A 25,404-nucleotide genomic window follows, 5' to 3' on the forward strand; every position below is an offset into this window, starting at 1 on the left:
TATAAAAATAACATAAATGATGATGTATGGGAAGCTGAGGCTGGAGAGGTTCTGTAATTTAAAAATCACTTTCTAACACTGCATCATAGCAGTTGTTTTACTTTTATTTTCAGATATAAGCTCATATAAGTTGAAATAAATCTTAGTCTGTAAAATACTGACACAGGTAGTATAGTATTTAAGAAATTCCTATTTACAAGTCCTGTACAAGTCAGAGAGTGGGGTGATGGTGGGTTTGAACAAAAGTGAGCTGTCAAATTAGACATGACTGTGTGTGTGGTTGGGTGTATTGTGGTGATTTAATGGGGGGGGGGGGGGGGGGAGAACCACCAATCCAGTATAACATCCAGAGCCATTTATCAATAACCCTAAAGGCTTCAAATCAAAGTATAAAGCAAAAGATTAAAAAATAGCTTTGGTTTAAAAGGAAAAAGGGGTAGTAACTACAATTTACTTGGAGGAAGATTTACTCTTGAGGAAAAGGTATGTATTTTCACTAAAATAAATAACAAGAAATCAACAAACTAGTCCAAGGGGATCAGACAGACAAAAGTTTGCTTGTGTATGATATCAATAAATAGAATCTAGTAATAAAGAAACGAAACAAAAATTAGCTGTGAATTATTTTTACACTTTAATTAACCTCATTATCATTATTAAATATTCCGAAAATTTACAAATGACAAACTTCTCGATACGTATATCTAAACATTAACAATACAAGTGTTACAGGGTTGCATAAAGATAAAATATTGCTTAAGTAAGATTTAGCAGTTTAGATGTTGAGAAGACTGAATATACAAACACTGCATCATCAATCTTGGGTGTTACTTTTGTCCTTTACATTATGATAGTCACAGCACAATATTATAGATCTACTTAGCAGCATTAAGTGTGCCAGCTAAAAATTTATACATAAACAAACATACAAGCAGTCAGTTTGATCCTGCCTATCAACAACTTAAGGACATTATATTGTGGTCCAGGTCAAACTGCTTATTCCTTTAAATAAAAATCTAGTTTTCTAATTGTACAAAAGGTAACATAAAATCTAAAAACCAATTTACTCCTACACAATAATGAGATATTTGACTTTAAGACATTAAATTTCAAAATTAAAGCTACAGCTTTATACTATTTTTATGAGAAATTTTTAAAAAATTAAAAGTAATACAGTGAAATTATGTTGAAATTGTTTTAACTTATTGAATGTGACTTTTAATAATAAAAATTATTATTATAAACAAATAGTTTTGTTTCTATTCTAGAAATTAATATTTGTGCTTAATTTATACAGGCCTATAGGAGTATTCTACAAATAAGCCTAATGCTAAAAGCTGGAAGAGTAATGTTCAATTTTAACAGAAAACATGTATATTTTTATTAGATGTACATTTAAGCTTAAGCTGCTAAACATGCACATGGGAAGTTAAAATAAGATAGCAGCATTAAATAAATATGTACAAATGTTTTGTTTTGGCATTTTGCGAATTAAAAGAAGATATAAATTTACCTCAGCAACATTTTACAAACTAAAGGACAAAAATGTCTTCAACCAACTTCTTTTTGCATGATAATTATAAGTTTATTTATATTGTAACACATATTTTGGCCTTTTCAGATTTGGTGTGTCTCCATTGAATAATAGTCAATGTGGTGTAAAGTTGATTTTACAAAGTAACTATAAAATGACTGCAAGTGTATGTTTCCTTGATGAAACATTTAAAAGGCAAGGCATCTTGTATAACATATTCTGCACCAATACAATTTTTGTCCCACATGTAAATCTGAACCTTCTGAAAGCAGTAAAGTTAGTCCGGATACAAAGTCTATGCGTGCTTTTGGCATTAAAATATGGTTTGTTACATTAACAAGTACATTAGAATAAATGTATACATTTTTGGCAGGTATTAGTAAAAATATTGTGTACATTTTTGACAACAAATGTAAAACTCTTTTTATCAGTAAAAAATATTTTGGCAAACATATATTAAAATGTTGAAATATATATCAGAATCAATTGATCAAAATAAATTTTACAATGTTTTATAATTAACAGCAATACCACTGAGGTTCCAACATAGGTACCAAAAGAGATACCAGTCGAGGTATCTATCACAGAAAAAAATGAATTTGCTTGTGCTCATTAGCAAACAAACTTTTACAAACTTTGTATTTTAAATTTGTATGATAAATTAGTCTGTAAATAAACCACAAATGTGTTAATGGCACCATAATTTATCTTAAATATATATCAGTTTCTATAATTAGCGTTCAAGAATAAAGTTGACGAAGTCTGTCATTCAGTTCTTTCTCTCTTTGCAGCAAATCATTAGAGTGCTTTTTAAATGCCTCATATTCCTAAAACAAAAATCACACATGAATATATAACTCTTTTATCTTGGCTGAAAAATCATCAGTAATAAAACAGTGCTCTAACTATAATAATAATAATAATTACTTTACACTTTTGAAAGGCAGAATTTAAATACCTTAACCATCTGAGAATATTTACTGTCTGCACTCTCCAGTTCAACTGCCAGCTTTTTTACTCTGATGTTTGCATTCACTGCATCAGCTTCTCGGCTATATAGTTTTGAAATATTCAGACAAAAATGTAACTTATTAAAACAAGAAAATAAATATAATACAACTCAAAAAATAATTTTTTTAAAAGTGCTGTGTAATTTATTTAAGTTTATCAGACTTCTTTATGAAAAAGAGGTGAAGTAAATGTTTTAAAAAGTATATTGACCTAAATTTGTCCTCCATGTTTCTAAGATTTTTCTCCATCTCTTCTATTTTCTTTTTCAGGATTTTATTGTCCTCCTGCTCTTTCTGAAGTAAAGGTATTGATTAAAATGTTATAATCATACTAATTATCTCGTGATGTTTTCGTACTCTATTAGCTCAAACCATTGTATAAAGGTTATAAATGCTTTTACCAAAATAATTGTTCAGTAAATTAAAATCAATTTTAAGAATATTTTAAAAAATGAATGACAAGATCTAAATGTGTACATCTCATTAGATCTCATCATGACAGCACTAGAGAGGCTAAAAAATACCTGCAGCAGAATTGTGCTGCAGTGGATCCCGGGCCACTGCCAGATCCAGGGTAACGAGATCGCAGACCAGCTGGCAAAAATTGGGGGAAAGAAACCACAACCGGAAATTTCGCTACACCCAAAAGAAATAAAAAGAATAATTAAACACAAACAAACGCAAATGTGGTCTGTCACACACCCTCACTACATTAAAGACGACGGCTATTACAATTTAACACGAAAACAACAATACATAATCTTTCGACTTAGAACAGGCCACAACAGACTAAATCAACACATGCACAAAAAACTGAAGGTTGGGTGTAGCGAAATGTGCCCTTGTGGCAAGGCCCCGGAAAACACGGAGCACGTACTCCAGGATTGTACTCTGTATAGCCAGGCAAGAGGCAGACACTGGCCCCAGCCCACCCCACTCAGGGAAAAATTATATGGGACACCTGACAAACTGGAAACCACAGTCCGGTTTGTCCATGAAGTTGGACTTGTTGTCTAATTCCTCCACCATATTCAAAAATTAAGAACGAAGAAGAAAGAAGAAGAAGATTAGATTGTTATTTTTAAATCGAACAACTTTTAAAAATCAAAATTTTTCCAAAACTATTTTTTCCAAATAAACAAAGCAAATATCACTTAACAACAGTTGAAACATTTTCCCTGCAATCATTTCTTTTATAATGAAATACTTTTATATTTTTTTTTTAGGTGTCTAGCCATTGCAAAAAGATTCTAATTTTGCTGCATTCTTTTGCATCAAATTTCATACTTGTTAGCATTTCAAATTATATTAAATGGCATCATGTCTTATTTTTTAATATTTTAAATTAAAAAAGATATTAATTAAAAAAAACCAAACTATTAAGGTCTATATACAGTGTTAACACTTCTAGACAAATGCTGGGTCTAGGAGAAAAAAGCACCTGAATGATTTTTCCTCTCTGCATCACAAGAGCAAGTAACTCTTCTTTTTCTTTACTGGCTTGGTGTAGTTTTCCTGCAGACTCTTCTTGTTCACTTGATTTACTGGCCTGCAGTAACTGAAGCTTTTGCACTGTTTCTTTAAATATAATCAGTTCATTAATGTTTTAAAGCTTGCAAGTCTTTTATTAAACAATGTTTTAATTACATGCTTTTCTAAAAATAAAGAGTAACAAATGCAGTAAAAAAATTGAACTTTTCAAATGAGATTGAGAAATTATCACAAAAAATGATTAATTAGAGCTTTAAAAAAAACAACCAGGAATCAATGTTTCCAATTTCAGTTTTGAAATGGCATTTAATGTTTTGTTAAATGTCGTTAAAAATTTTAATATTTAAAAAAATATGTTGCTTTTTCTGAGGATTAAAAGTGGTGGATTAAACTGAGCAATCAAACCATTTTTTCAAACTTTTAACAGGCAGAATAACAATACTTCATTTTGCTATTGGAAATTACCTTTAGTTTTTGCATTCTTATCTTAAATTTTACCTTTAAGTTTTTCATCTGTCTCCTTAAGTTTCAGCTGCATTGTCTTCATTTGTTGTTCATTGCTTGCCTGAAGTTCTGATGTATTTTTCAACAAAGTCTCCTCCATTTGACGCCATTCACTTTGGCTTTGTCTAGAAACAAACAGACAATGCACTACTATTGTAAAAAAGGATGTTCAGATACACTGTTGACTTCATCATTTATTATGCGTAGTCCTATTGGCAGATATTTTTTAATATAGTAGATGTGCCAAGTATTTACAATACAGCTTTTCTACTACAAAGATCACGTTTTAAAAAATTGATATCAATTTTTTATGACATAAAGCTTTTAAAAATGTTTTTCTAAAGGGATACATGGCATAATTTCAACTGTCCTTAGTTTGTAAGGGAAATTTCATTAATATTTTTTAAACCATGTGTACTACCTCCACCCACTCACACACCCTGCTATCATCACACAATGTCACAAAAAGCCAGAACCTCTTTAAAAATCACATCACATCTCAGACACTTTAAAAGTTCATCCATCTGTCACGTACCCACCCCATGAGCAATGTAACAAGGGATGCTACTGTAGCTAAAATATAAAGTTTAACCATTTTCAGTAAGTTCCCCTTTTTGTCCATGGTTATTAATCTATTCATTTTAATAGTTTAAATATCCGACCTAAATTTGTATTCCAAAGCTGAGTACTGTTCTTGAACAGATGCTGATTTATTTTCCAATTCCTGAATCATGGCATCTTTTTCTGCCAGCGCTTGTGAAAACAGGCGGCTATTTTCATCACGCAGCTTTGCATTTTCCTCTCTAAGTTCTTGGTTCACACGTTTGTATTCATCTTTAATGCGGATCATTTCTTCATGATTGGATGCTAAACTGTTAAAACGGCCATCCAAAATATCAAACTTCTTTATTTCAGATTTCAGCATGGATTCAGCCTGGTATAAACATAGAATAAAAACATAAATTTACAATCAAATATTTTACATACATTTCTAGTTGGATTTCAACTATTCAGTTCTAATAATGAACTATTCCTTAGAGTGAGTAGCTTACATTAGAATTTTCAGAAAGTACAAGTTTACAATCAATATTTTTTTTTTAAAATAATCCTAAATGTCTTTCCCCAGCTGAAACTTAAAGAAACAACCTTGTCTCTGAAATCCATAAGTTCCTTGTTGATTTTCTCCAGTGTCTGCGACCTAATTGTTCCCTCATCTGCCCTCTGTTTGAGGATCATGATCAGCTGACACTGTTCATCTATCCTTGACCTCAGCTTGGCATTTTCAGCCTTGTCATCTTCTCCTAGGGCTTTCAGCTTCACCAAATTCGACTGCATGTCTTCCCTATCCTAAAGAAGTAAACATTCACTCTATGTATGTTATCTTCAATGATAAAAAAGTTGCTTCACACTGAGTTATTTTGAGCTAGACAAATACTATAAGGAGTTCTATGAAAAGATTTTGATTATAAATTATTTCTAATTAATTATCATATGTGCAAACACTTAAAATAGAAGGTATTTAAAAGTTCTGATTTAAATTATTTAAAAAGTGGCAAACTAAAATGGTTGGTAGACAGATGCCAGATAATAAATTCCAAATTTTTCAGAACATTTGATAAAGTAACAGCAAATCTCAAAGACTATTCATGAGTTTCCTAAAAGCTGCGGCTATTTGTACTTTACTATAAATAGCCCTATGAAGGCTATTCGTACTCTGACCAATCAGCGCAAGGCATTTTTTCTGTGATTCTTGAATTCTCTTATTCTTGCTGTATAGAACTAACTTTTTTTTAGATCTAACCTTATCACTAACCCTAAACCTAACTCTAACACTACCCTAATCACCATCCCTAACCTAATGCCTAACCCTAATCACAATGCCTCGAAAACAAACCAGCAGATGCATAACCACTTCGACCACCGGAACAGTTTCTACACAGGACAAAACTTTGAGTGTCATACGTAAGATAATAAAAAAAAAAAATTATGCACGCATGCGCAGGACAATAAATTTTAAAATAAATTTGATTGGTCAACTAAAAATAGCTAAGTACGAATAGCCTTATGAGGGCTATTTGTAGTAAAGTACCAATAGACACTTCCTTCCTAAAACTAACATTTCTCAAAGAATTTTAATGTGATTCCCAAAATAAACATGTTCAGGCTATTAACCTGATTGCAAAATTAACATCAACCAAATGCTATTGGTCTTATTTCTATTTTATTTACATAGAATAAATCAGCCTTCAAATTTGTTAAGAATTATGGAAAAGCTAAAATTCAGAAATAAATGCTGATTGGCTTCAACCATTGTGGAGGGTCAAATACTTTCATTGTGTTTACATGGATGTGATGTGTTAAATTTTATGATAAACACAGTTAGGCTTCTATAAAAAAAAAAAAAAAAAAATATTCATTATTAACACATAAAGAATTGACTTCAGAACTAGCAATCCTTTGCTACACTAGGCTACTACACCACTCACTAAAGAACTCTCAGAGATCATAGTACGCAGATCTTTTGGATTTCTCAAACTCTGTGATGCCATCTTCCATTATTATTTACATCATCAAATAGTTACATCAGATAGTGACGACATCTTTGGATCAACTTCAAACAAAAACAAAACAGTTTAATAATTCAACTCTGTGATACCATCTTGCATTACACCACATTTACACTTGCAACATGCATACTTTAGGCTACATGTCTAGGAAAAAAATCGCAACAAGTAAGTATAGGCCTGAATGTTCCATGGAAAAATGTTTTTATATAAAATTAACTTACAGCGAATTCTTTTTTCTAGACATGTACAGTATATATGTAGCAAGTGTAAATGTGGTGTTAGTCAGTTACATCAAAATCATTAATCCTAAGTTAATTAGTCATCCTATAATTATGCCTTATATATTATTAGGCCTACTTTAATTATTAAATTTATATTTAAGTCTAGCATGTCCTTGTATATTATTTAAGCCTATATATACAAGCCCTAGATCTAGATATAGTATATTATAAAGTACAGAAGGACTAGTATATCTGAGTCTGTAATTAACTTAATGATGATTAATCAGTCTGTAACATGTATTATATTATTTTATTATAGGCCTATTATTATTAATTATTATCACAATCATATCAGGTTTATTATAATTATTTGAAATTATCATCCATCAATGTTTTTTAGTTCTACTTATAGTGTTATACTCTTAGAATGTCTTAGACTAATGGTAATAGTTGGTAGTCTAATAATTAATAATAAAGGCCAAGGCAATTCCCAGCTGGCTGTCATTTCATGCTAATACGACAGGGAATAATATCTTACAATTAAAATTTAAAAAAAACATTCGTTGTGAATGGGGAGTGAGGTAGCCTATAGATTAAGATAGCAGTGCTATTTTTTGTGTGATAGATTAAATATATTTTTATTAAAAAATTATCATGGTATAAGTTATGTTTAGCCTTTCGGTCTTCAGGTTCATTTCCATTATCTGCTACATAGATATTCAAGTATGCACTCTAACTAAATCTTTAATAATCAATCAGGGTTTAATAATTTTTAAATTAATAATATTAATTATGCATCATTTTAGTTAGTACATCACATTGCTTTTCAACTGTCAATTACCATTTTAAAATTCACATAAAATAAATATCAAGTGAAATAGCATGTCCTTTTTAATCAATTACTTGTTATTCATATTTTTTTATCGCAATGGTCAATGTTTTTTTTTCTCTAAGCAAAATTGTAAGTGATCTGTCTTTTTTTGTTGTGCAAATATGCCAGCAATCAAGTCACTAACAAAATATAATTAACAAAAGTAACCCTTTAATGAATAACAGTTAAAAAATAAAATACAAAAGGTTCAGACCCACAACATCTAACACGACTGCCACTCACCTGTCCTCTCCACCACCCACTTTAATGAAATAAAAATTTTATGCATTTTTAACATTAAATGTATAAAAAAAACAGTCAAGACTGTAAATAGCCCTAATAGTTAGTAAAGATTCAATACATTATCAGATTATCATTATATTATTACATATAATTTATGATATAAGGGGTCGTCCATATATGATGTCACACTCGTAGGGGGGAGGGGGTTTCATAACTTTGTGACAGTGTGTAATGAGGGGGAGGGGGGGGATTAGAAATCATTAGATGATGATGTGACTTCACACTTTTGCATTATAAAAAAGCAATGTTACCAAACGAGTTTTAGCTGTTATTTCGTGTTTTAGAAAACAGTTTTAATAAATTGTAATAGGAATGGATCAAAATACTCTATGTTGACAGAGTTCTGGCAAGATTTAGGAAAAATATCGATGTTTTAAGAAAAATTCAACAGCAATTTTGAGAGGGGTTCTAGGCTGATGTGTGATATCATTTTGGGAGGGGGTCTGTCTTTTTGTGACGACGTGCCATGTGACGGAGGGGAGAATGGGGGGGGGGGTTAAATTCGTCAAACAAAGCGTGACGTCATTTATGAATGACCCCTAATACATATCTCAGATATCTCATATGGTGCCGCTATTCCCAGCAGACTGGGAATAAGACACACTAATCACACTTTCGATACTACTAATACTAATAGTAATAGTAATACTTTAATTTAAAATATTTAAATCAATACAATAGTAGGTAATCTATCGTTTTAGGTACGTAAAATCGGCCGCGACTAGTAATGTGAAAAACAGGTGACTCCTTACATTTTAATAATTATTTCACATTTTGAGGAGGATTTATGTTTTGAAAAATACAAAAATGTTTCCTTGTTTCATTTATGTACCTGTTTTTAAACAATTGAATTAAAACTTTTCAGTAATAAATGAACACCAGCAATATTTCCAACAGATGCAACCACGCTCATTTACTATAGCAGCCATCTTGTTAAAGTTTTATTTTTATAGACATATAGCGCAAGATTCAGGCGGAAGTCACTCTATTTTACAAATGGCTGCTGTTTATATAGCAAATCTTGCTTGCAGACACAGCTGTTTAAAGTTAATTTCTGGCCTATATTGATATATTTAGCCATTGATTTAGGTTTATTATTCATTTATCTATAATATTTGACACAAACATATCACAATATACTTCTATTACAGCCTTGACAATGAGGTAACGTTTTCGTACATTAATAGCCGCGGGCGATTTTACGTACCCAAAACGATAGATTACCCAATAGTACTAGCTCCTAGTATTATTAGTAGTAAGAAATATCATTCTCAGCAGTGTTCTACTGTAGGAGATGTATATCTAGTTTGGAAGTTAAGCGTTAAACTAAATGTACTCAAGTATGAATTACTTGTTCAAGTCCCTCACATTTGTTTTTAAGTTAACACTTTAAATTCCTCACCCTCGGTAAAATCTCAACTCGACTCGTTGCGAATGAAAACAATCTCCCGGAAACTGAAATATTTTCCTCCATAGCAGAAGAAGATGGAGTTTGTGTAAACTTGTAAACTTACTGTCAAATGTAAACAATTGTACTTGATCAAGATTCTAGATATTTTATTTTATAGGGCCCTATTTCGATTAATATTTCGATTTAAATGAAGATCATTTTGTTTTCTAAATATATTTTTCTGACATAAAATATGATCATTCAATAAAGGTACTCATTTATTTAAAGCTAGAGCTGTAGATTAGGGACTTGGATGACGTAGATTTTCATTTGCCCCTCTAAAAACGAGAGTTTTTTCCCCATACCGTAACCTAGACGTGAATTTAGCCGTGCGGCAGTGGGTGATAATTAAAAAAAAATAATTTCACTATTAATCACCATTGTTAATAGAAAAGTGTCACTTTATTCTGAAAGACAAATGGATTTCATCCGATTTCATCGATTGCTGTGTTATTTTTGTTTTTTTCTGTTACCAGTGCGTGATGGTGTGTTTCAGGCAAAAATTGGGTAAGTAAAACTTATTGTTCCATAAAAATTTACTGTCGCTCTAGGCTAGAAATGCGATCTCCGAGCGTAAACACCATTTTTACATATGTGTTTCGAATTTCATTCAGTTATTCATTAGCGACGTATTTTTTTATAAATAACTTTGAAAGCATAGGGCTTACAACAGCTTAAGATTGCCGGAAAAGATCAAGGTTAAAATCGGAAGTGGTGTGTTGTTGTTAATGACGCTATACAATGTAAATCTACTTGATTATCTAAATCCTGCAACATCCACATGAATCTGACTCCAAAAGCTTTTTAAATTATCGAATTACATTTGTTATTTATTAAACTTGTTATTTTTGATGACTTTTCATTTGTATTTTGTTGTAGATTCATTAATTAGGTAATTTTAGGACTGTAAATAAGATCGTTTTTTTCTCTCAGTTTGCGATGTTTATTTTTTAAACAGTAGATTCTAGATCTAAATTGTTAACTTAAGAATTATATTTAAAAACAAAAGAATGTTAGTTATATTTAGTGTGCTTTTCTATACAAATTTCTTAAATGAACAAGTTAATTTTAAAGCTTAATAGTAGGCCCTATGGCTATTAGAAGTATTTGCATAATAATAATGGATGATAGGGCCTAGTATAAATCTAGACCTATTACAGGCTATTACACTTAGTTCAGTGAGTTTGTTGGGACTTAAGGTCTAGTAATATTTAAAAAATAAAATGAATATAGATCTATTACAAGTGTTAATATTTAATTCCAAATGAACCATAATATGTATATTTTTATTCAGCCTTCTACTTGATTTTTTAGAGCAAGTTTTTACTTTTTTATTACATAAGTCCTCTTTATTTATGTTAAACTTGTATAGGCCCTTTTCAATTATAACTCTAGGCATTTTCACTACTTACTTTATGTGCATTTACACAATTTTCTGTGTAAAGCTACACTGTAATACTGTATTTTTGCTATTTTATATTTTTCAGTTGGAGATTTACTAGTCTTGGCCCTAGATAAAATGTACCAGTTCAGCAAGGGGATAGAGAATCAAAAGATGTGGATCTACTCATAAGCAACTTCAATGAAAGAGAAATAGGTCCACTTAAGAATGGATGTTGCTGGTTTTTATTACAGTTCTAAAAGCTATCAGCCAGAGGAGACACAGCTTTAGTAGATGTTTAATCAGATTTCATTTTTAAATCATTGATGGTGTTATTTTTTAAAGTAAAAAAGTGACACAAGCTAATAGACTTAAACATGTTATCCACACAGCATGAGATGTCACTTAAATATATGACACATGTTTCTAAATTATAAAACTTACCTTGAACATTAAATGGTGATCTTTACTCCACCAAATAAAAAATCAATTCAATTATTAAATTATTTGTTCAACAATAATTGTAAATTAAATTATATCAATTCTATGATAACATACACATAACATGGATGAAATATCATGAATATTGACAACATTTAGATACAATTTTAGTAATCTAAAATAAGTTTAGCATTGTACTTCTTTCGTGCAAAAAAGTAGTTGCGCAGAACAAAAATGACTTTTTAAATTTGACCAACATTGTAACGAAACCACATAAGCTAAGTGAAATATTTTTACTTTGTGTGGATGTATACAATGTTGGCACCAATTAGGCCAATTTTCATTAAGATATTTTATATAATAAAAATTTGGCAACAGATTATGTGTTGCCTATAGCAGAATTTATTGTTTAAAATTAAGGGGGGTATATGAGTTTAAACCCCTTTTTCATTAAATAAAATATTTTTAAAATCAAATTTGAACAATGGTAATATCAAAGTATATAATAACCTTCATGTTTACAATATTTCTTGCATATAAGCAAAGTAATCTAAAATCAGCTCAACATTGTACTTCTTTCTTGCAAAAAAAGTAGTTGCGCAGAATAAAAATGACTTTTTTATTTTGTCCAACATTGTAATAAAACCACATAAGCTAAGTAAAATGTTTTGACTTTCTTTTAATGTATACAGTGTTGGCACTATTCAGGCCAATTTTCAGTAAGATATTCCATATAATAAAAATTTGGCAACAGATTGTGTGTTGCCTATCAAAGACGCTTATTCAAAAATTTTAGGGGGGTGACCCTCTTTGTTAACATTATTTTTTATGATCATTCTCATCCACTTCAATTATTTTTATCTTACTCCTTTACTGATATCATGAGCTTGATCTTAGTGAATTTTCATTAAAAAAATACCTGCTATTTATAAAGTTACAGAGATTTTAGTTCGCATCCAAAAAAGTAGGGAAGCAAAAAATTGAGAAAACCCCATAGTAAAAAAACCCGAAAATTAAATACGTTAAAAATTCATAACTCCGTAACCGTTTGAGCTAAAATTAAAATAAAAGTATCTTTGTTCTTGTCTAAATGAGCTCTATAAGATGGTGCTACTACATTATTTATTTTTTTTAAATTGAAATTTCATCCAAGTCCCTACTGTAGATCAAGAAGTAGATCTAGATTCTAGATCCAGTCTAGATCTAGAATCTAGATCTAGAATCTAGTAAGTTAAGTAATTAATTATAAGTAAGTAAAGTAAATGTAATCTAGTCTAGATCAGAGATCTACTAGCTAGCTAACTGTAACTTACTAGATCTACTACTGTAACTACTAAAAACTAGCTAGATCTAGATTCAATTCTAGTTATTACTAGTTAAGATCTAGAGTCTAGTACTGTAGGCCTACTAACTTAGTACTAACACTACTGCCTACTGGTAACTACTAGACTAGATCTCTACTTTATTTTATAATTTTTAGCCTATTCTTTGCAGTTTTACAGAATTTTAGATCTATCTTCTAGCTAGATTATAGAACTATTCTATTCTAGATCTAGACTAGTTCTAGATGTAATTTCTCAGAATCATTTTACACATTGGCTCCCAACATAAGGCTCCCGACAAATGGACTCATGACATTTTGGCTCCTGGCAAATCGGCTCCCAACAAATGGGCTCCCGACATCTTGGCTCCAGACAAATGAATCGTATGACTACTACTAATACTACTAATGGCATAAAAGTAACCATTTTGTCCTTCATGCACTACCTCTATAACGTCTTTCAAATGTGTGTGTGAAAAAAAAAAAATTTTCCATGAGCCAACAGCAATTCTCAAACCAATCGAGCCGTTAACTGCTAAATTACACCAATTTTTACCACGTTTTCTTTAACTTGCTTTCGCGTCTTTCCAATCAAATCTTGCGATCGAAATTTCGGGCACTTCCCAGTTAGCTAGCGCGCTGAAATTTTCAGGGAAGCTTTGTTTCCGATGACAATAGAATATTCAATTGTTATTTAATTTTGATGTTTAATTTACGACAGTAAAGATCTGTTGCTTAAAAGTGAGCACAGAAGTTTAAATGTATGATAACTGGCATTTTGTTTTAATAACCTTTAAGCATACTGCAGGTAGGAATGTACAACATGGACCTCTCTCCCCACACACTGAGTTGGAACAGCCTATAACCGACTCATTCACGAAAGTCATAGCTAGGTGCCCCTTAAATTTAATACATACTATTCTTATACTAAAAAAAATAATATAAAAATAAGGCCTGCCAAACAAGAGATGCATACGTTGTATTATTTAAGAGTGTTAGCTAGGCTAACTCTAAAGAGTATTGATTAAGGGGTGCCACTGGCAGGTGTCATATTCAATGAGGACGTTTTTCTGGGAAACTTATTCTCTACAGAAAACGTATTGACTGGGGCCCTTTTTGTCGGTAGCCAAAGTGACATGAGTTTATTTGTCGGGAGTCGTAATGACAGGAGCTGTTTTGTTGTGAGTCATAATGACGGGGGCTGTTTTGTCGGAAGCCAAAATTTTGGGAGCTTATTTGCCAGGAGCCTTATTGAATGGAGCCCTTTTGTTGGGGGCTCAAATGACAGGAGCCTATATGACGGGGTCCATTTGTCGCTGGCCCTTTTGGCAGGGCTGTTTTGTCATTGGCCATTTTGACGCAGCACGCACTTAATCAGTGTGTGCATTTAATAAGGTGTTGTGTTGACTAATAGTAATAATGTATATATTTTGTTTTATTTTTTTCTAATTGGTATAGGCGCCTAAGTTATAATAAATGTGTGGTATGTTTCTTTGCTTTTTCACTGATATCGTTCAACGTTTATTAAAGCACATTGCATTTTGACCAATAACTATTTTATAAAATATATTTCTCAAACAAGTATAACATTTTTAAAATATAGTCCTATAATTCACGTGTAACAAGTACAGATGCTAGTTACTATATATTTATTATAAAATCTTTAAATTTTAAAGAACTATTAGAATCTAGACCGTACAGGGTATATTCTGTATATCTAGTTTCAGAGTAGATCTAAAAATTGTTTTTAACTACACTCTTAAAAATGTAATGTTGTGGTTTATTTATTTTTATGGAACAGATTTAGTATTTTCCTGTAAGACATTCTTTGCAGTTAATTTGAAGAAAAGTAGCCTACTCTTTCTTTACCTATTTTATTTTGTAACATCACTTTTTTGTGTATGCTATGTCTATATGTTTGGCATCTTGGAGGGAGGGGTAGAAATGTTAAATCTGCCAAAAATTACAGATGGGTAGTTTGTGACAATTATTATTAGCAGTGACGTCAAGTGTCACAAGCTGTAATGTATGCGGGTGTGACCTTGCCCCATCGCCAACATTTTTTTTTCCTGTTTGGTGAATAAAATTTTGTTTTGACAGTCATTTTTTTAATTTGGTGTCACCCTTTGAATACTGTCACCTGTCAGTACCTCACCCCCCCCCCCCTCCCTGCCTCTTGAGGCTACTGATTGTTAAGACCTTAAGCTGAGTACTATGTGGGAGGGATGTGTAATGGTAATGTGTCGCAGGTTGGACCCATATTTTGTTCTTCTTAAAGAAGTATAGGTTAAAATAATAAATTATATTCCATTTATATTTTTAGATTTAAGGCCTATGCTTTTAGCTCGTGTATGACTGAAATCGTGTAAAGAAAAAAAAAACATACCTCAAACTCTTGGGCTAGTTTTAACCACCCCCAGACTCCCCAAAAAAAATATAAATTTTTGATCATTACCGAGATCCAGACTATCAAATCCTTCTCCCATAAAATTGACGAAGCAATAGCAAATTGCTTTGGGACGGAGTCATTCAAAAATATCATTCTCAGCTAGACATCGTCTCCCCAACCGTCTCTTGTGGTGACCTTAACCATAGTTACATAATCCGAAAATAACCTCAAATATTCACCGCAGTGATCCTAACATTTATTTTAACTCGATCGATGCACCGTCAAAACGGCCTCCGACAAATCGACCCCAAAGCATTTGCTCAAAGGACTCAAAAGAACCCCGTTAAAAGGACCCGCGACTGTGTGGCTAAGAACAAAATGGCCCCCAACAAATGGGCTCCTGCCTAAGGGCTCACAACAAATCAAACACAGAAGATGGAGATGGTTGGGTCTTGTGCTAAGAATAAGAGCCCGTGCATTGGCTAGGATTGGTCTGATATCCACACCACAGTGCCAGAAAAAAAAACGATGGCTTTCAAAAAACACGGAGAAAGAGTTGAAGTAGATATGCTTAGCATTCCAAAAAACGGGTCTAGCCCGTAGTGTCGAAACGAAAGTAGAAAAATTTTAGTATTGTCCGTACTGTCGAAATTATTTTTTGCTATTTAAAATATTAGATATTGATTATAGTTATAAACGTTTTTGATTTCTTCAAAATATATCACAAATACAATATGTAATTTTGTGTATTAAAAAAAAAATAATCGCAACGTAAATCGGTGTTACAAAATAATCGTACGTGTTAATACTCGATTATTATAAGGGAAAAAAATGTCTAAAACAAGAACCAAAACAAAAAATTACTAAAACAAATAAAATTTTATATTCCTTCGTTTTTGAATTTACAAAAACTGAAATCGTCATTTAAAAACTCAGTTAATGGCATTTTTACAAGCTTTTATTTAACTTGATTGCTCGTGCTATTTCTCTCATGTCTGAGTCAGAGTTTCTTTCAGACATCTCTTCTGGGGGGGGGGGGGGATTTAATGGATTTTATATTAAAAAAAAAACATTCTTTTAACAGTGTCCGCTTCCCCCCCCCCCCCCCCCCCCCCCCAGGTGAAAAAAAGTCTGGAAGAAACACTGGCCTGGGTGGAAACTTTGCTAACAAAAAACAAAATTATACCCGAACCGATGGGGTTAAACTTGAATGTCACTTAGGTTAGATCTGATAATGCAATGTGCCACGAACTTTGACATAATTAGAGGTGTTTCGTTCCTTTTTAAAATTAATTAAATATTTCTATGGCCTATAGTGCACACTTACTTATAATTTAAGGCCTATATATAATAAATATAAGCCTTTTTAAAAAAAGAAAAACGTAAATAGTAACAAAATATATGCGTGCACTATAAAGATGTATGGGACGGAGTGGTCTAGCGGTAGAGTTCGAATCCGGGTTCAAGTCAGTAGAGTCCCTGAGTCCACCCAACTCTGATGGGTACCTAACTCCCGTTAGGGAAAGTAAAGGCGGCTGGGCATAGTGCTGACCACACTATCTCTTCATATGCCGAGGTCACAGAAACAAGTGAACTCTACTCAGTGGCGTAGCGAGGTCGGGTGTCACCCGTTGCGGCACTTAATGGTGTCACCCAACCAGAGGCGTTGAGACCCTCCCCGGGGACAAACTTTCAAGTTTTCGATTTGCACCCCCCCCCCCTCAAGTTTTTCTCTATATATTTTGCTATTTTTTGTCTTGGTGTTACCCCCCTAAATGGTGTCACCCGGTGCGGTCCGCACCCCTGCCCCCCCCCTCGCTACGCCCCTGACTCTACTTCACTTGCCCCATAGACCGTCAGGTTTGAAAGGGAAACTTTACTTTACTTACTAAAAAGATGTAGATCTAGAACTAAAACATAATGACAAAAAATTATTAGCTTTATACATAATATTGCACCATATTTACATAACTGTTCGTGACTATATATACACCCTTCTCCCATGCATAATATACAGCGATCCATGCTCTATTTATATTATATATATTTGGTTTATATAAAATGTGGTGCATTAATTATTGTGTTTAAAGATAGTCATTTTATTTTATTCTTTTTTTAAGACAGTTGTTATATTTTTTATCAGTATTATTCAACAAATTTAATTTATATCAGTCTCATTTTGTTGCGACCGGGCACCCAAAAACATTTCAAAGTGCAATATTTAACTTTAATTGTGTTTTTCAAGGTTTCTAATTCTAATCTAAATTTAGATGGGTTAGCTGAGCCTAGTTTGAAGTCTTGAGTAGCCTATATGTTAAATGGCCCACTCTCCTGTCACCTGTCTATATAAAAAGGTTGGTTATTGGGCGTTTGACTGCTATCCGTAGGTCTTGAGTTTAGATCCCAGAATCAAGTACTTAGGACGTATCTGAGTTGACTCAGATCTGATGGGTACCTGACTATGTTTAATAAAGGTCATAGAACCGACCACATTATTATTATCACTTCTTATGGGTCTTCAATGGTCACGGAAACAGGAAAACTCTTCTTTGAAGTATGCCCTACTTACTGTAAGGTCCGAAATGGTATTTCCACGTGCTTTATTTTTCTGTAAAATGATTATTATTGTAGTTCAAATTGAATTTCTCCGACGAAGTTTAAACTTAGAAATCTTTTTATTTTTTAATAAGGGGTCATCCATAAATGACCTCACGCTTCCCCCTACCCTCCGTCACACATCTTCACAAAAATCAAGACCCCCCCCCCCTAAATGACGTCACAACCTCAGTCTACAACCCCCCCCCCCCCCTTAAAATTGCTGTAGAATTTTTCTTATAACATCGATATTTTTCCAAAATCTTGTCAGAACTAGATGTATGTCAACGGGAACAGGGCATTTCCACCCTGTCAATTACCCCCTGGATATCCCCCCCCCCCCCCGACATTACCCCCCAGAGTAATTACCCCCCTGTCAATTACCCCCCCCCCCCCTGTCAATTACCCCCCCGCCCAGTAGGACATTACCCCCCCCCCCCCCCCCGGACAGGGTTAGAGTTAGGGTTAGAGCTAGGTTTAGGGTTAGGGTTAGGGTTAGGTTTCAGGGCTAGGGTTAGGTTTAGGGTTAGGGCTAGGGTTAGGGTTAGGGTTAGGTTTTAGGGCTAGGGTTAGGGTTAGGGTTAGGGCTAGGTTTAGGGTTAGGGTTTGGGTTAGGGTTAGGGTTAGGTTTTAGGGCTAGGGCTAGGGTTAGGGTTAGGGCTAGGGTTAGGATTAGGGTTAGGGCTAGGGTTAGAGTTAAGATTAGGGCTAGGGTTAGTGTTAGAGCTAGTTTTAGGGTTAGGGTTGTGTCTAGCTTTGGTTTTGGTTTTGTGTGAAGTTTTAGGCTAAGGTGGATTCTTAGGTTTTGGTCTTTTTCTTGAGGTTTGGATTAAAGTAGTATATAGGTATAAAATTCTAGTTAGAGTTAGGATTTTAACTTGAAAGGGGGGGGGGGGGGGGTAATTCCCCGGGGGGGGGGGGGGGGGATTGACAAGGGGGTAATTGACGGGGGGGGCGGACACTGTCGAAAGTATATATTTTCTATATAAATTCCATTTTGTTCGGGGGGGGGGGGCGGTGAAAGAGATGCCTAGAAGAAACTCTGCCTGGAAGAAACTTTGTTCTTGTATTTGTTCTCTCTGAAATTGATTAAACCATCATAAAGAAGTCGCAACCCGCCTTGCCGAGCTTTGACTTACGTTGGTATTGTTTTCTGTACTATTGTCATCGTGGATTCTGGGGCTAATCGCTTAAAGTTTGTCAATATTAGTGAATGAGGCTGACCAGGCGAAATTTTGTTTTTCTCTGGGTCACGAGTAAACTTTTCTTCGTCAGATTCTTGTATCTTACCTTGCATCAGAGTGGATGTACTTGAGAAAGTTGGCATTGGAGTAACTCAGCCTTTTAGAGCGGCAAATAGATTGCGGGGGTGAACATGTACAACACTATTTTAGTTAACGAGTAATATACTTGACGTGTAACTAACTAGTACCTACTTATAAAGTTCATGAAGTCTACATCGGTGTTAGAGCCAGAAAGTATTTTATTACCGGTTTACTAACAAACATTAGGGTACTCTTGTAAATTCCCTAAATCTGACATCCTCACCTACTTCTGTAATAAAGGTGATCCACCTCCTCCAAGCAAAAGTTTGAAATTAATCTGATTAATCCTGTCATAAATGAAGCTCTCGTTGTTCATGAAGCGCCGTAACTAGCATCCCTTTCTGATATTAGACACTTGCCCTACCCCCCCCCCCCCCCCCCATAAACCTCTCGTACATAAAAACCACACTGGTATATTAATCCCTTGCTTTTTATTAAGCACCTGTCAGTGTCATCAAGCCATACATATCTTGCAACATATTACAGCTCAATTAGTTGTACAAGTCCATGTAGTACTTTCAAGCCTATTTACTAGTGATTGAGACATTGTCGCCTGTGCTGGTACCCTACATTTTTAAAAGCTTGTCAGTGGGATATATATACACTTTGCTACAGAGGCGTAGCGCGGGCGTGGAGTGCGAACTACCGACGTCACTGCTTTGCTATACTTTAATGTATGTGTTAACTATATATATGAAGATTGATAATGTGCATAATTATTTTTTTTAACCTCCCAATACAGATGCATAAAAATATGCAATTTGCAATTCTCTTGAATTACTTTTACTAATACTAGTGTAAATCATAGTAAATGCTAGACATGTTTACTTCACTGTGAGATGAATGCCCTTCCCCCTCCCACTACAAGAAAATTACAGGTGCACAAACTGGCTACTTAAATTTATACTGTAACATGAAGCGATAGTTTACTTGTTTAAAATTTTTATTCACATTAAAAGAATACTTTTGATGCTACAATTAAGTAATAGATCATATAGGTTACAAGTGGACAAGTAAGTAGATAGATAATAAATCAATATTATCAGATTTCAGTATGCTCAATAACTAGACAAAATGGAATCAATACATACAACCTCCACGATAAATAAAAATTTGATGGCAACAGACTATCTCTAATCCACATCTTAATCTAACACGTTTTTAATATTATATGACTGTGTGTAACTAGACCTTAGTTTCACACACAAACATAAATATATGCATATATATATATATATATATATATATATAGATAGAAACACATATTTATAAACAAATACTGCGTAGCAGAATATCTCTACATGAAAGCCAACCTAGTGAAAAAATTGAATTTGCACATTCAATCGCTAAGAAATTCAGCAATAGTATCCAACACCTCCACAAAGACTCAAACTGCCAGATTATCCACAAGTTAACCAGCCCTTTTTCAGTGAGTACAGAAATGTTATAAGTATAAGCTTTTCACCAATAAAGTACATCAGACCAAAAGGGTGGAATTCAGTGGACCCTCACTTAGCTGGAGGTCTAGATATTGAGGATGCTATACTCTCACATTGACAACAACATGCCCAATCCACGCTAAGCAAACTATGATGAACCTTCTTAATATAGGCTTAATGATCAACTGGAAAAAACAGAAGAGATAAGAATCAACAACAAACAGGAGTTCCACTTAGGATACAAGAAATGACTATTTTGGAGCAGGATCGCTTCACACATCTAGGATCTGTTGTAAGAAGATGGGGGAGCAGATGAGGACATCAAAAGACATATCAGCAAAGTATCCAACATCCTCCGCACAATATGGATGTCAAGAGCTGTCTACAGTTTTCCAAATATGACTGTTGAACAGCAATGTAAAATTTGTTCTCCTCTATGGTTCTGAGACTTTCAATAATGAATGGCTGTGTAGCAAACTGAACATCAGGTGGGCTGAAAAAATAACCATCTGTGATGTTCTAACATCCATCTTGAAGAGACGCCTTAATCCTCAGGCTGGTAAATCCTGGGAAACAAAAAATACACATTCTGTAAGAAAATAAAGACAACTGTTTAATCTTTAAAGAGACGCCCTCCACCAGTTGCTGTTATGGTGACATATTAAAACTGAAATATCTTGAGTGTGGAAATTGTACTAAAATAAAGATTGTCTACAAAGGTCTACCCTTTATTTCAAACATTTGTTTGACAATGTGGCTTTGGCAAACATGCTGACTGATATAGCACACATTTTGAATTAACAGTAAGATATCTGAGTTTTTTACATTTAGAATCAATAGTGTCCACATATTAGTTCATGTATGAAAATATCTTTTTTAGTTTAGTTCAACTCATATATAGCCCTACTAAATATTAAAATAAAATAGCATCAAATTTTTTTTTTAGTTACCAGTTATACTGTGATAGCACCTTCCAGCAAGATTTCACTGTTTTATTAATCCAGGTTCGCTGCAGACAAACAAAATGTTTTGGTTAACAAATTAAAAATATCTGTATCACATCACTTAAGTTTATTTAGCCTGCCGGTCCATGGGGCAAGTGCAGTAGAGATAAGCTGTTTCTGTGACTTCAGCATATGAAGGGATAGTGTGGTCAGCACTATGCCCAGTCTCCTTTACTTTTCCTAACGTGAGTTAGGTATCTATCAGAGCAGCTGGGTGAACTCAGGGAAGTTCTGCTGACTTGAATCTAGATTCAAACTTGAGACTTTGGGTTATACCGTCTTGCTCCATAGCTAAGCCACACCATCACCTTACATAATTTGCTTTAAATCAAATGTTTGCACCCCACTTCTCATTGGGAAGTACATTGCAGTACAGTTGGTGCTTGTTTAGTGTAACCTTAAATTCACAATGATAAATAAACAAATGATTTATAAAATATAACTATATACAAATAATACAGTGTATGTGAGTAGCAGAACATTGGATAACTAACCTGATAGTCTCAAGTTCTAATAATGGGCTCTAGTAACTGGTTGGGAAAATAAAGGTGGCTGAGCATTGTATTGAACTTGACTACACTATCCCTTCCTATGCCAAAGCCAGAGAAACTCATGATCTCTCCATCTGTCCCATGGACCTGAAAGGAAGCTTACATGTACAAATAAAAAAAAATTAACAAAATACAATCACAACAGTTCAGCTCTACATAATGGTTTTTAATTTATCATTCAGCTTGATTATTCAGTGTTACATTTTTTACTGTTATAATGCAATTAGTTTACCAACAAAAGTTTCACCTTTAATTAAATCAGATTGGAAATTTTTTCATATTTACAATCATACCTGGTTTGTTTCAACCTATCACAGCACTTGGTTTTATTTTTTACTGTAATCATAAACCCATAAGCACAAAACACCTGCAAAACAATGACAAGATCAGTTTACTTTATTATACTACAGTATAAATGGTACTTAAAAGTGATACTAATAATATTACTAATATCTTAATTTAGTTTACACTCTTAAATGGAATACTTAAAATTTAGAATGTAGTATAGTCCTCCACCCCACAGAAGTCACATAAAGGGATCTGAACAATTAACTCTTAAATAAAGTAACATACATGGTAGTACTCTAACCACTTGAATACAGAGGGTTGTAAATCAGTTGATTGCAGTGTTCTAGAACATTGTTGGTATCTTTGTCCCTGTGTCTGTCTTATTCCTGTCTCCATGTTGAGAGAACCTGAAGATTAAAGTTTTGAAATTAGTAAAAATTTAAATAAAGTGCTTACGTCTAAGGCCCAATGGCATCGCTAGATCGGGTGTCACCCAAGTAACGAGGTTTATCTTTAGTCTGTTAATAATACAGTTGGAACTTGGATGTAGCAATGTTTTCTCTATAGTTAGTACTTTAGTACCTTTACGACATGGTATCACCCCCACCCTCTGGTAATAATTGTCAATTTGTACTTAAAAGACTATTTAACTTTAATTAATCATTAATGGGACTGGCAAAACAACATTTTTCTTCTGTATATTTTGCAATTTTTTGCCTTGGTGTCACCCCCTTAAATAAATAGTGTCATCTGGTGCAGTCTGCACCCCCCACCCGTGCTTTGCTAGCTAAGGCAAGGGTTATCAATAAAAATGTTATAAATAAAAAAATATTAATAAATTAGAAATTAATTATTAATAATGTAATATTAATTATAATTAATTAGTAATTAGGCCTAGGCCTATTATAAAATTAATTAATAATAAAATACGCTCAACTGGAGGTGAACGTGAAACGGGGAATAAAATACGTTAAAATAGAGATGTAGATGTAGATCTAATTATTGTGTAATTTACTAATCAGTGGCAAGATCTATTTTATTTTCTACAAAAAGATCTAGATATTTCCCACCAAATCAATTAATTATGTTTTCTGTTGGATCCAGTTTCGGTATCGTAAATTATTTAAGTAAAATAAACAACGATCTTAGCTGTTCGACTACTTTAAAATATTTCAGCGGGATTTTCGACAGTACGGCCAAGTTTAAATTATCTGTACTTTCGTTTCGACACTACGGGCTAATCCCCAAAAAACAGGTTATAGTATAGCTAAAGACAGGATGAAATAGCGCTCACTTATTTATGCCTCGTCCGCCGCTAGACTTTGAGAGTTGATGATGATATGTCCTGATGACAAGCCTTTTTTTCGGGAGCCTATTTGTGACTTGTCGGAAGCCTTATTGACAGGAGCTCTTTTGTCGGAGCCCATATGGCGGGATCCATTTAACTCTGTCCCTTTTGACGGGGGTTGTTTCGTCCGAATCATTTTGTCACAGTAACCCTACAAATACCATAACCAATTCTAACATCAACCTTAACATTCAACAACTCCAACCTAGTCAAAAGTTAGGCAACTAAATAATTATTTTACAACGAAAACATAAATCTAGTAGATCTTTCAAATCAGCCGTAGCTACCAACATGTTAGAATCAGGAGCATTCATTTATGACGTCTGCGTGTGGGTGGTTGTAAAAAGGCGACTCTTGTAAACTGGGAGGGGGGGGGGGGGGCTACACGTTTTAAATCTTATCACTAAACACCAACATAAAATTACGTGTCGGTCTATATTACAAGATATACAAAGGAAGAATATTTAAACGGCATGCAAAAACGTGTCTATTTAATTAAATAATTTTTTAAGCCAAGTAGTAATCTACAGTCCTGTTTTTTTTTTAAAAATAGTACTATTCACTCACGGGATTGTTGCTGTTGGACACTTTCTCCTCCTGTACAGGCAGTGGCGTAGCCAGGATCGTCTCAAGGGGGGAGGGGGTCCAATTTTACCCGGGGACAATCTTTCGATTTGCACCCCCCTCCCCTCAAACTTTCGATTTGCACCCCCCCCCCCCTCAAACTTTCGATTTGCACCCCCTCATACTTTATATATATATATACCGAGGGGTCTATGGGGGGTTATGACCCCCCCTAACCCATCCCCCCCTGCCTACGCCACTGTGTACAGGTGATCAATATAAGCGAACACCCCGCTTCCCCCCCCCCCCCACACACACACATACCACATAGACGTCTACAAAAATGTAATAGTTTTCTCAAAACTTACAAAACTTCATATTCTAATTGTATCACGTATTGTGTTGGTGGAGATCTACCTTGCAATGATGATAATTTAGCCTAGGCCTAATACTTCTACTACTTCTAGGAATGTCTGTCCCTTGAATATTAAAGCAGAATATGGAATGTGCTAAATAAAAATATAGTCTTGTTGAATTCATTTTATTTTTGTGGACGACATGGATGGATGGGCCCTAAACATACACACTGTACCGATGTTCATCTATTTTCCTGTTATGCCCGAAAACATAAAATCAATAATGTTAGGATTAGGGTTATGTATTGTTAACAATGTTTCTTCCAGACTTTTTGTACCGGGAGGGGGGGGGGGCGGACACTGGTAAAAGTATGTTTTCTATATAAATTCCATTTCGTTTAAGAAGGGTGGGGCGAGGTAGACTTTCTTCGGGGGAACCCCCCTCCCCCTC

At 33.8% G+C, this 25,404-nt stretch overlaps 2 protein-coding genes and 2 long non-coding RNA genes across 10 annotated transcripts in view; 1 reads left to right on the forward strand and 3 right to left on the reverse strand.

Annotated features, from left to right (window-relative positions):
- Window positions 1–622: 622 nt before the first annotated feature.
- LOC131940846 (coiled-coil domain-containing protein 89) lies at window positions 623–9,992 on the reverse strand. 3 transcript variants are annotated; one of them, XM_059299726.1, is made up of 9 exons: window positions 9,904–9,992; window positions 7,026–7,150; window positions 5,686–5,886; window positions 5,202–5,473; window positions 4,534–4,664; window positions 3,986–4,122; window positions 2,756–2,838; window positions 2,493–2,586; window positions 623–2,361 (listed from the first exon to the last, which is right to left on the reverse strand). In XM_059299726.1, the coding sequence occupies exons 2-9, from the start codon at window positions 7,086–7,088 to the stop codon at window positions 2,275–2,277; spliced, it is 1,068 nt and encodes a 355-aa protein (XP_059155709.1). In that variant the 5' UTR covers window positions 7,089–7,150; window positions 9,904–9,992; the 3' UTR covers window positions 623–2,274. The 3 variants fall into 3 exon arrangements, with proteins under 3 accessions (XP_059155709.1, XP_059155711.1, XP_059155710.1); XM_059299728.1 differs by having other exon boundaries at window positions 9,870–9,932; XM_059299727.1 differs by having other exon boundaries at window positions 9,853–9,914.
- LOC131940845 (cryptochrome-1) overlaps window positions 9,973–25,404 on the forward strand; it is a 30,246-nt gene continuing 14,814 nt past the window's right edge. Inside the window, exon 1 of one of the 4 annotated variants that reach the window (XM_059299724.1) lies at window positions 9,973–10,023. The gene's annotated coding sequence lies outside the window, so the exon portion shown is untranslated. The other 3 variants (XM_059299725.1, XM_059299723.1, XM_059299721.1) reach the window with 3 other exon arrangements.
- On the reverse strand, window positions 20,321–22,446 carry LOC131940849 (uncharacterized). The gene is made up of 3 exons (XR_009386586.1): window positions 22,341–22,446; window positions 21,793–21,851; window positions 20,321–21,408 (listed from the first exon to the last, which is right to left on the reverse strand). It is a non-coding gene; the product is annotated as an uncharacterized LOC131940849 (long non-coding RNA).
- Window positions 22,448–23,416, reverse strand: LOC131940850 (uncharacterized). Of its 2 annotated transcripts, none has more exons than XR_009386587.1 (3): window positions 22,971–23,416; window positions 22,691–22,764; window positions 22,448–22,484 (listed from the first exon to the last, which is right to left on the reverse strand). It is a non-coding gene; the product is annotated as an uncharacterized LOC131940850 (long non-coding RNA). The 2 variants fall into 2 exon arrangements; XR_009386588.1 differs by having other exon boundaries at window positions 22,448–22,495.

Source organism: Physella acuta, unplaced genomic scaffold, assembly GCF_028476545.2.
Source record: "Physella acuta isolate Inbredline_101_S28 unplaced genomic scaffold, ASM2847654v3 ptg000333l, whole genome shotgun sequence".
Lineage (NCBI taxonomy): Eukaryota > Metazoa > Mollusca > Gastropoda > Physidae > Physella > Physella acuta.